This window comes from Diuraphis noxia, unplaced genomic scaffold (genome assembly GCF_037042655.1).
Source record: "Diuraphis noxia isolate RWA-SAM2 unplaced genomic scaffold, SU_Dnox_SAM2 contig0006, whole genome shotgun sequence".
Taxonomy (NCBI): domain Eukaryota; kingdom Metazoa; phylum Arthropoda; class Insecta; order Hemiptera; family Aphididae; genus Diuraphis; species Diuraphis noxia.
In genome coordinates this window covers 2361346-2373491 of record NW_028301716.1, presented here as the reverse complement: position 1 = coordinate 2373491, position 12146 = coordinate 2361346, and the positions used below count along the sequence as shown (strand labels likewise).

The window sequence follows — 12146 nt, the reverse complement described above, 5'->3', positions numbered from 1 at the left end:
TAAAAACTTGAATGGTCTGAGCTTTCAAACTGTCCTCCAATGCTGTGGCGACTTCTACAGATTTTCCGTTGGTTTCCTGTTCTAGTATGAGGGTCTGTAAGGACTCAATTCTCGAAGAATATGACATGACGTCCTCATCACTTTTCTGCTTACTTGAATAGAGTTCTAAATATAGATGTGTCGTGGTTCGCTGAGGTTCTAATGACGTTTTTAATGTATCTTTGAGTTCGGTCCAGGATTGAATCGAACGGAATTTTACGGCGGCCCGGGCCTTTCCCGTAAGCCGGATAATAATGCCTTGGAGTAGTCGCTGCTTAGCTTTCTCATTGGCACACATAATTGCGAATTCACATTGTTCTAGGAACAGCTCAAGATCCTCTTGGTTCGCCCCACTGAATGTCGCTGGTAATAGTTTTAAGGCTGCTTCTAGCCCTATGGTGTCTACGGTTTTGCCTGACTGCGATAGAAGTTGTTGTGGGTTGTTCTGTGTTGATGTATTTGTTACTAGATTTTCGGCTGGTTGAGAATTTCCTGCTTCGGAATTTAATGGTTGTAGAATGGATTCGTCGTCGGTCATCACAATGGTCTGATCTAGAATATTTGTTTGCAAGGTATGGTTCGTATGAACAAGCACGCTATCTACGGCAGCTATTGTTTGGTTAACGTTTTGCAATAACGTCTCGTTAGATTCTATAACTTCAATGCTCTGGTTTATAAAAAGATTATCCCCCGAAATTTCTGCAACGGGTCGTTCAGATTCTGGAAATTGTGGATTTGAAACCCTAACAGGAAGACTGAGACGTGGAGCAGGGACAGGGTCCTCGAAAGTTTCCTCACTATCTTCCAATTCAGGGGTAGGGGACCTACTATTATTATCTACTGTGTCACTCATCAACTAAGTATTAAGCAGTAATGATCTATGCCAAAAAAAAAACTAGTACTGTTGCTAAACAGTTAAAATAGATTATTAAGTGTTATCACTAGTGGTTTTTATGACAATAATAAAAAAAAATAATAATAAAAAAAAATTCGATAACTAATTTAAATTGTTAGTATGTTAGTAAATGTTCTGTTACTCACAACACCGCAAACTGCATTGACGCCGCCATGAGTGTTGCCGTTGGAAGTGTGTAAATGAATCTGCTTGGCTCTCAGTGAAAAGAATCATAAACGACGTAAATCCTCTTCGACAGCTCTTGTGGAATGGACGTTCGCTTGCCCCGAAACAGCTGGCGCGGGGACCACTACAGGTAGTGGGTTTCGAATATTGCTCCGTTATTGTTGATTGTTATTGTAAACAATGTTATCAATCTTCTTATCAAGTTTGATAACTCTTATCAATATTGATAACAATGTCGATTTTGACTATCGATTTCGATTCTGACTATCGATTTCGATTTTGACTATCGATTTCGATTTTTACTATCGATTTCGATTGTGGTGTCTTACCGATTGCTTGAACTGGTCCGACCGATGCCGGGTTTGGGCGGCGCACTAATGCCACGCCCAAGAATTTGCTGACGCCGATATTAATAATAATAAAAAGAATATTATTTACGTATTTTTCCGGAATTTTCGGTAGAATGTCTGAATGTTAAAGGTCTGAAGTGTCTGGGTTGATCCGAGTGTTTGAATTTTCTGCGAGTCGTATTTGGTTACACGGACGCAGTGCACGATCTACTTAGCTATTTAAACACTTAAAAAGATTTTTTTTTACTTTAAGCGTAAAACCGGAATCTACGGATCCTACCGCTGCCACCAAAAATGTTATGGATTTTACACACAACACAAAATAAAATGTACGCACCAATTGAAGATTAAAATAATGAATGTATTTTTATTACAAATTGTTAATCGGACACTGGTTATTCTACGACTGTCTGACTCCCCTGTGTGTTGTCGTGACGGTGCTCCGTCTCACATAAAGAAAACCCTTATTCAGCGGTTCCCACGGTAGCAACGTCGTACGACACACACTCTGCATTATCGTTGTAATAAAATATGTGTTAATATATGTTAATAACATATATAGATAAATAAAACTAAAATATGTACCATTCAGGGGTTCTTAACAGACTCCATGACCAAAATATGCTCTCCCTTATATACCATACTCGTGAGCAATACAAATTCATCTTCCAAAAAAATAATTTTTTTATAACGTACAGTAGTACGCTGCGCGCCGCCCGTATATCTAATATCTATTGTATTTCAGTACATAATAATATAGGCTATAGTGCGGCCAGCGAAACTAGAAGCTTGACGGTTACGCGCCTTAGTGGCCGTTATCGTGTAGACCAGGGGTTCTAAATATTTTGGTTGTTTCTGCAGCTACGCGATCTTTTTTTCGAAATGAATATAGTGAATATGTTATTTTTTTTATAGGTTGTAGTTCGGCTCATGAAAAGTGGTTCTCATTCTATTGTAAATAATCAGTAAAATGCGGTGCTACGTAGTCTTGTGATTACAGTTTACGATACGTATTATAATTCAAATACAATTTGGGGGGAAATATACAATACCCTACAACGTTGGGTACAACGTATAATGGTCAACTATTGTGTGACCGATGCATGCCGAACACCTATAGATTTTAATATAGACCTCTAATTATTAAACCATCCGTTGTATGACCTTTATGTTAGTCACTGGACATCTTTGCTTCGTGTTACATGTATTTTGTGTGTGCTGGTTGTTATAATTTGAACTGTCTTGATTGTTGACTAATAATATTGTAACGTGGTCGGGGGAACGACCAGTTAAATATAAGATATCCAGTGAGAGTCGTAGGACTCTATAGATACCCACATAACATTTTTCAATGTAACTCATTGAATAAATATTTGTTTTTCGTTTAGTTGAAAATATTTAAATTAAAATATTTTTAATACACTTAATAAATATATAATAGTATATATATATATTTTAGAATATATAAATATTTAATCAATGTATAATGTTTGATATATATTTTTAAAAATATACTAATATTTATTAAATTTATCAAATCAAATATTTTTAAATAAAACATATTAAATATTAAATAATTGTTTATGAATTAAGATTATATTATATTATAATAATATATAATATAATACCCGTGTATAATACAGTATAGCTAGTATAGCAGTACATAATATATATATTATATATATCATATATATTATAAAATTATATTACCAGTCATGATACTATGAAAGCGGTATAATATTAACCTAACCAGTAACCGTGGTATAGTTAAACATCATCCCGCGCGATTGTGCGAGATGTGTATTGTCGCCTGACGGCTGACGCATGCGCGTGGTTCGGTTATTCGCGTCTCGTGGCGGTTCGTGACGTTCGTGTTCGTCCGTTATTTGCCGTTGGTTCGTTTACGACGTTTTCTTTACCGTTTATGTTACTTTGTAGTTTGTTGGTCACTTGATCGTTTGTGTCGTTTTCCTGTTTATTTCTTATATAATCAAGTTATCGGTGTTTTTCAGTTGTTTTTACCTTAAATGTCTAAGTCGTAATATGCATGCCTTCTTTTTAACCCACAATAAGGAACGCGTGTAGTTCGAACAGTTCGGTTTTGTTTTACGCGTCGCCATCTGCATCACCACGTGCGTGGACAAGGCGTGTTTTACGTTAACGCTGTTTGTAGTTTTGTACGAGTACTTATAGGCTCACCAGTTTTGTCAAACAAGCATGCCGTCGTTTGAAAATCGTTTTATTAGTTGCCATCGTCTCTGCAGTTCAGTATATGTATGCGAACACGTCGTAAAAGTGTGCGTTATTGTCTTTTGGCATCAAACGTGTTGCCGCCATTAATCCTTTTGCCGCACGCTTGGTACATGTTGTGCCAGTGACCAGTTATTGCAAGTATATTATTTACAGTTACAAGATCCACATAGATCCATATAACTGACCATAAGATGATATTATAATGCTACCTATATACATACTAGGATTAATATATTAGGTACCTGTATTGATAAATCCTAGGGTGATTTATGTAGTATTATTTTGGTGTTTGTCTCTAACATAATAGAACATTAGTATTGGGATATTTAAACTTTAATACTTACATATATATATATATATATATATATATATATATATATATATATAATTTACAAACACTTAACTTCACTTAATTAAGGCAGGTATCTTTTGGAATGGCACTTCATAAAAGTAAATCAACTAAACGTAGACGATTTATAGAGGAATTAAAAATTGTTGATTTTATTGAAACGGACCAATTAATTGAACCTAATACAACCATATCACCTAAAAATACTCCTTGTAATAGTACTAGTACTAATAATTATACTCTTACTGAATTAAATGTAACTCCTCCAGGACCCCATGCAGGACAAAACTTGTCATTTAATTTTGATTACAACAATGATGCATGGAGTGATAAAAGTGATGATTTTAGTTTAACATCTGATTCAGATATTGAAGAATTTTATAACAATGAATTTAGCCAGGAAAATAGTTTTATTAATAATAATTCATCAATTTTATATAAACTAAGTGAGTGGGCTGTATTATATAATATTACTAATGTTTCTTTGAGTGCCTTATTAAAAATATTGAAAACTCATAACTGTCATAGTTATTTCCCTATTGATGCTAGAACTATTTTAAAAACTAAATCATCTAATAATTTGCATGTACAAACTGTATCAGCCGGAATTTTTCATTATTTCAAAATTCAAAATAGCTTAAATATAATTTATAACTCTAACCATCAATACTTTTTGGATGATATCATTAAAATAGTGATAGGAGTGGATGGTCTCCCTCTAAGTAAAAGTTCCTCAAGTTGTTTCTGGCCAATTCTTGGATATATCCGTAACCCTTATTATAAACCATATGTTTTTCTTATTGGGTTGTATTGGGGCAAGGATAAACCTCTTAATTGCAATGATTTCTTATTAGATTTGGTTAATGAACTAAAATATTTATACAAAAATGGTTTTCAAACAAAAAACGGTTTAAAACGTGTGGTTGTAGATACTTTCTGTTGTGATTTACCAGCTAAAAGTTTTATTCTGAAGACAAAAGGTCATGCAGGTTTTTTTTCTTGTACCAGATGTACAATTGAAGGTGTTTATTATGAACGTAGAGTTTGTTTTCCTGGTGTTAATTTTACTAATAGAACTCACTTAGATTTTATTAACAGAACAGATGAAGAATTTCATGTGACAAATAACATTCCCATTATTACTGAAATACCTGAAATAAACCTTGTTGACAGTTTCAGCCTTGATTGCATGCATCTTGTTTGTTTGGGAGTAACAAAAAAATTAATTTTACTATGGCTTGGTATCATAAAATATTCTCCTACTTCTGTAAGACTTCAAAGTAAAAAGGTTATAGATGTTAATGAACAAATGTTATCTTTAAAACGTTCAATATGCTCTGATTTTTCTCGACTTCCAAGGGGGTTAAATGAAGTTCTTAGATGGAAGGCAACGGAATTCCGTCAGTTTCTATTATATACAGGTCCAGTAGTTTTAAAAAATATTATCAATGATAATTGTTACTTACATTTTGTCTGCTTACATGTTGGTTTCCGGGTTCTTTTAACTCAAAATAGCAGTACAGACCTTATTAATTTTGTAGAAAAACTACTTAAATATTTTGTTAATGAATTTGAAGAATTATATGGCAGGCAATTTGTGTCACTTAATATACACGGTTTATTACATGTTGTTGAAGATTATAACAAATATGGGGCTTTAGATAATTGTTCATGTTTTCCGTTCGAAAATTACATGAAAACTCTAAAAAAAATGATACGGAAACATGAAAAACCTCTGGAGCAGGTCATGAATCGTTATAATGAATATCAGACTTTCTGTAGATCTAATAATCTTAATGTTTCTTTGAAACCTATTGAATACTTAAAGCAACATAACAGTGGGCCATTGCTTGAAGAATGTACTGGACCTCAATTTAAAATTGTTATTAAGAATAATATTAAAATAAATATTAAATCCCAATCAGATTGTTACATTGGATGTACTTATAATGGTAAACTTAGTATTTTTAAAATTGTCAATGTGTGTATAAAAAAAAGTGATAAGTCTAAAGTATTTATTGCTAAACAGTTTAACAATATTCAACCATTTTATAGAACACCAATAAATAGTTTAAAGTTAGGTATAGGTACTCTGAATGAATTCTACGAACAACTTATTACTCTTGATATAGAAAATATAGAGTATTCAAAATATATAATTTTACATGATACTCTGGTGGGTAATATTGCTTTTCCAATTTTACATTCTAATATTCATTAATTTTAACTGTTATACATATATTATATACTTAGGTATGTGATGTAGTTGTAATCATATGTAGGTATGTACAAGTTTATTAAGTAAATTCTAATGTTAAGATTATAAAGAAATACTTTTTAAGAACACACTACACCCGCATGTGTTGTCTCCGTCTTACAAACATACAACATAACAAAAACTGTTTAGCGCTGTAAAGAACCAAGAAGGTTACAGTTATAACTGAGAAATGAAATTTTCACACAGTAAAGATGAGAACATTTACTGTACAACATCGTTTTTTTTTTCGATATCACAAATACAAAAAAATTATTGTTTAAAAATGCATTATTTCAACTTTGAATAACTTTTTTTGTATTTGTGATATCGGAAAATTAAAAACGATGTTGTACAGTAAATGTTCTCATCTTCACTGCGTGAAAATTTTGTTTCTTACTTATAACTATAGCCTTCTCAGTTCTTTCCCGTGCAAAACAGTTTTTGTTATGTTGTACGTTTGTAAGACGGAGACAACACATGCGGGTGTAGCGTCCTCTTAATAGGTCGTACTTAAAAAAAAAATAATGATTGAGTAGCTTATAGTGTATTTTTTCAAATTAAAATTAAATTACCTGATTAATATATTTAATTATTATAGTTTGTATACCAAACATATGTATAAACTATAAATTAATTCACTATAAATTATAATAGTAGGTCATATAATATTATAATATTATAATATTATGCTCCCTTGTAAAGGTACATCTATATATTAATATTGTTATGTATATAGGCTGTAGTATAGGTATTGTTGGTATTGTTTAATAAATTATTTGTACCTATACAATTTAACATTGCCTTGTGTATTTTGATTTAGATACTTTTAATAAATATATATGATGAATGCAACAAAATATTCAGTTGTACATTTTTTTGCTGATAACTCAGTCGAGGCTGTACCTAAATTTTGGTTTCGCAAAAACAATGGGACATGTGCATGGCCAAAAAAAACATCTAAATTTCATAAACTTGTTGAAAAAAACTGTATACCAAATGAAATTGAGTATGATTTCTTAGAAGCTAGAGAGATGTGTTCAGATATAGGTAATTTAGGTTAATAAATAATGGAAATTTGTATAAATTGTTTAATATAATTTTGGATATTCTTCATTATTTAGAGTCCTTGATAAAAGCCAGAGAGAAAGCAAAAAAAGCAACATTTGTTTCTGATCTCTCTGATGATGATGATAAAGCTAATCGAAAGTTCAAGTATAAGAAAAACCCATATTCTACAGAATCTTTCAGTTCATGTCCAGTTTATTTAGGTAATATAAGTGCTATATTTATATCTTCCTAATCAATGATAAGTTTTTTTTATATTATACCTATATCTATAAACATTTATAGATTCTGAAGTTACTGAGAATCATGGAGCAGATAATACATCAATTAAACCAAACACTAAAATTATTAATCATGTTGCACAATTTCTGTCACCTTCTCCAAAGAAATTTAAATCAACTGAAAGCAAACCTAATGGATGGTCTCCATCTCCTCTTAAAGCATCAGCTTCAGGTAATTATATTATGTACTATATTATATAGTAATAAAAGTTATGTATTATTCATGTCGGTAATCTTAAAAAGCAGTTTTCTATGATACAATATTTTCATTATAAAATTGAATGCCATTACCAATATATTTTATAATTCAAAATTTATCTATTATAATATTTTTGCTAATTGCGTTATAATAAAATTAAATAAATGGATATATCATATATGGTGATGATATTTCATTAAACGGACAAATTATATACACAGGTACTTATAACATTATCATTATATTTAATTTTATAGACGTAAGAAGAAAACTATCTTATGATAAAAGTTCTAAGCCAACATCTATTAAAAAACCAGGTAAGATACCAACCAATAAAGCCATATGATAAATATATAGATATAATAATTACCCATAATTTAACAAATGTAAATTATTATACTTGATAATAAAATAATTTGATATTTTTAATAAATTATTATCAGTTGGAGAAGAAAATATGCCTGTGGATGGTTATTTGACGAAAATGAATACTCCTATTTCATCGAAAGTTGACCGTATTTCAGTTACTGATAAAAGTCAAGATAATGGTATGTATATTTCTTATAAGCATTATACACTTACCTATAATATATTTTATTGTCTAAAAATTTGGTGAAATAAAAAAGCATTATTGTTTGCACATGCGTTATAACTTATAAAGTAGAAGCATATTTAATGAACTGCAGGATAAATTAAAATATGATTAATCAATTTATTTACTATTTATTTAAATTAAATATTTTGTTTAGAAAACTTTTACCTATTAATTTATAAATCACATTTAATTATTGTTGATATTATTTACTTTTGATCAACATTGTCTACAAGTATTTTCCATGTATATAAAAAATTTAATAAGTGTGAATAATAAAAGTGAATAGATTTCTATATTATGATGAACTACTAGGTATATTCTTGAATGTCATAAAAATTATTTTAGTTTGTTTGTATCACAATGCATATTAAGTGATAATACTTTATTTTTTTTTTATTATAGGTTCACCAAAGATGCTTAAAGCTATTTTAAGAAATATTGTATACTTACAAACTGATATGAAACATATTGAAAGGAAGCAAAATGAAATATTAAATAAACTGGAAGCTTTTGAATCTAATTATGGAAATAATAAAAAACAAGTAGATGATAATAATGTTGATGAATTACAAGAGTGCAATTTTCCATTAGATGACATAGATGATTTGAATAATATAGAAGACAAAATTAATACAAAATCCAATTTAAAAAAATGTTTGGTATGTATATACCAGTTAGAGTTAATACAGTTATATATTGTATAACTTTTAATAGGCTGCAGGCGATTAACAAACATCAACAAATATAATATATCAATACTATGAATTTTTTATTACTTTAACAACTTAAACTACTCGACAGTCAACACACAAAATCACAGTTCATCGGACACACTAGGAATATCTATCATTTTTATATCATTTTTCATGTGATATAAAAATAGTACTATAAATAATAATAATAATAACCACAACCATAAAAATAATAATCCCACATGTATCTAGTTTAAGTAATACTGTAAAATTATAAATTATTATTTAGATAACAAAAATGGTTTAATTTAATACTGCTAGAACCTAAAACTTATTATTGATATTCCATCCCATTTTAGATACATTATATGGTTTAAATTGTAAAAACAATTATTCATTTTCTATAGTAATCAATTAAACTATTGTACAATATTTATTACAGCATTTATTTCATTCATTTTAGGTTCAATATTTATCATATTTGGGAGGTAACAACATCAATTGTACTATGAAGAGAATACTGACGAAATTATTTACTGACAATTTACTCTCTCTATTTTCGTATAATGGTAAAAAAGGAAAAAGAAAATTTTGCGACCTGATTATTTGTCCCGTTATTTTTGGTAAGATTATATTAATTGAATGTTATATTTTCACATTTAAATAAGTCTATTATAGCAGTTTATATATTATTATTTTACAGACGCAGTAAAATGTCAATCAAAATTTATGAATGTTTCCCAAAATGAATTAGAAGGAAGAATTAAGTACCATTTAGCTCAGGCACCATTTAACATAAAAAAAAACGAAAAACTTGGAATAACTACTGCAGCTACAGTTTAAAATTATTAATTGCCATTTAATTAAAATTATAAAACTGACTATTATCATATAAGCTATGCATTTTACTTTAAAAAAAAATTGTCATATAGTAATTACTATTTAGGTTTTTTTTTCACTATTAATCTAATTTGTTACTAAATAATGCTTAATATTATATTATATAAATTCTTTATTAATCACACAAATAAGTTTATTATATACATATTATGTAATTGTTAATATTTTAATATATAATTAAATGTAAAGAATTAAACCAGTATTTAATCAATTCTTTATTTTGTTATAATAACAATAATAGATTCTAAAAAATAAAGTTGTCCAAATTGTATTGTTTAATATGTATTATATTTGTTGTTTTTATTACCTATATATTATTATTTTTATTTTAGAAGTTACCTAATCCTAATTATTTTAAAACTGATAACATATTTCAATTATTTCTTAAGAACTATAAACAAATTCTATTTTATTTTTAACACAGCCAATTAATAATATCAGGTATAACTTTAAAACTACAGTATAATTACTTTAAATTGTAAAAAAAAAATAAATATTTAATTTCGTGTTATTAATTAAATATTGAAATTAAAGTTTAGAATCAAGTTTATTAGTCAACATTGAATAGATATTAGAAATGGGTTCAAAAAATCAATTTTCCATATTTATTTAATATTTATAAATGAAAAATTAATGTTGATTAAATATAAGATATTTAATATCAAATGTTAAATAAAAGTTTATTTAATATATTTATGTTGTGTGGGTACATATATGATATATATGTACCCACACAACATAGCAACATAGAATTCATTGCAAGTTTTTGTAAGCATTTGCAGAGTTCTCGGATTTTAAATTAAGGGGGGAGTGGGGTGTTGGTCAAAACGTACGTCGAATTTGTGCAGAAAATACGTGATCTGCAGGCATTTTAGATTCTACATATTGAAAAGCTTAGATTTTTAGATTGATTTATTTAATTATGTAGTCAATCAGAAAGGTATACATTTATGCATTAATATAATATAATATCTTATCGAATGAAATGGCACTTTCTAATTTTTATGTTTTACGATAAAAAACAATTTCAATTGTTTTAGGGTTATAGGATTTTAATTTTTAAGCTGCACATTTCCATTTTCTGCATAATATACCTATATATGACATATGCAAGCCGCATGCAGGATAAAATCTCACCCGGGACAAGATCAAAATTCTAAAACCAAATCAAAAAGATTATTTTAAATTTTAATATATTTTTAGTGTCTTCATTCTAAAATAGCATAACCTAAATAGAAAAAAAATCAACATTATATGTCATCACATAAGTCCCTTATATGTGTAGGTTTACAAAACATTATTAATATTTTTTAAATACATGTTAATGTAGATGTTACAAATTAATTATCAAATTAAAGTTTTATGCGTCTCGGTTGTACCAAAATGATTGTAAAACGTCTTCAATATTTTTTTGTTTTTGCTTTTTAACAATGTCTTTAATATGCGTGGCATTAAATTAACAATAGTTTTGAAATATTCCCAGTAGGGGCAATGGCCCCTTTGGCCCCCCCCCCTGCGGGCACCCTTGGACATATGTCATATATAATATATATCCTCTTCGTCTTTATTAAATAAACGCAGACAGAGTCCCGAGAGCCTAACCTAACCCTAACCTTGGTCGAACTCGTAAAATCCTCATCGTTTCAACTCACAATAATACGTGAGTGAGTATATTATATTTTATTGCAGATAAACAGACCGCAAATGCTACGTGTATTATATTATTATGACGACGACGCGCATTCGATTGTTTTTTATTAAGTTTTTTTTTTTCGAAAAAGTCGAACGCGCGCGCTTCTCGTATAAATTATACGTCCTCGAGGACGCTCGACACACAATACGATCGCGCGGAGTTAAATAATATAATAATATGTACATATTATTACAACCTTGTGAATTAACCAACGAGAAATAAAATTAATTATTATAACAACGAAGAAACGGTTTATTGTTTTTTATTTATCGGTCACGCCGAATAGTTACCTAGATTATATAATAATTATAATAATCAAATCACCCACTACCATAACTATACCGTCTACCATTGTTTATATTATTATAATAATTATAATAATAATAATATTT

At 29.0% G+C, this 12146-nt stretch overlaps 2 protein-coding genes across 2 annotated transcripts; both read left to right on the top strand.

Moving 5' to 3' along the window:
- The first annotated feature begins 4157 nt into the window (after window positions 1–4157).
- Window positions 4158–6293, top strand: LOC149054523 (uncharacterized). The gene has a single exon (XM_089230107.1). It carries the CDS (start codon window positions 4158–4160, stop codon window positions 6291–6293), a length of 2136 nt encoding a protein of 711 aa, XP_089086233.1.
- An 847-nt stretch (window positions 6294–7140) lies between these two features.
- LOC149054522 (uncharacterized) lies at window positions 7141–10085 on the top strand. Its single transcript, XM_089230090.1, has 8 exons — window positions 7141–7376; window positions 7451–7597; window positions 7680–7847; window positions 8132–8191; window positions 8318–8422; window positions 8872–9128; window positions 9625–9784; window positions 9865–10085. The coding sequence occupies exons 1-8, from the start codon at window positions 7169–7171 to the stop codon at window positions 10002–10004; spliced, it is 1245 nt and encodes a 414-aa protein (XP_089086216.1). The 5' UTR covers window positions 7141–7168; the 3' UTR covers window positions 10005–10085.
- The last annotated feature ends 2061 nt before the right edge of the window (window positions 10086–12146 follow it).

Coding starts and splice junctions, on each gene's coding strand:
- LOC149054523 (XM_089230107.1), top strand. CDS start 4,158: ATGGCACTTCATAAAAGTAAATCAACTAAACGTAGACGATTTATAGAG.
- LOC149054522 (XM_089230090.1), top strand. CDS start 7,169: ATGATGAATGCAACAAAATATTCAGTTGTACATTTTTTTGCTGATAAC. Junction 7,377..7,450: donor AGAGATGTGTTCAGATATAG/GTAATTTAGGTT, acceptor TTCATTATTTAG/AGTCCTTGATAAAAGCCAGA. Junction 8,423..8,871: donor TGATAAAAGTCAAGATAATG/GTATGTATATTT, acceptor TTTTTATTATAG/GTTCACCAAAGATGCTTAAA.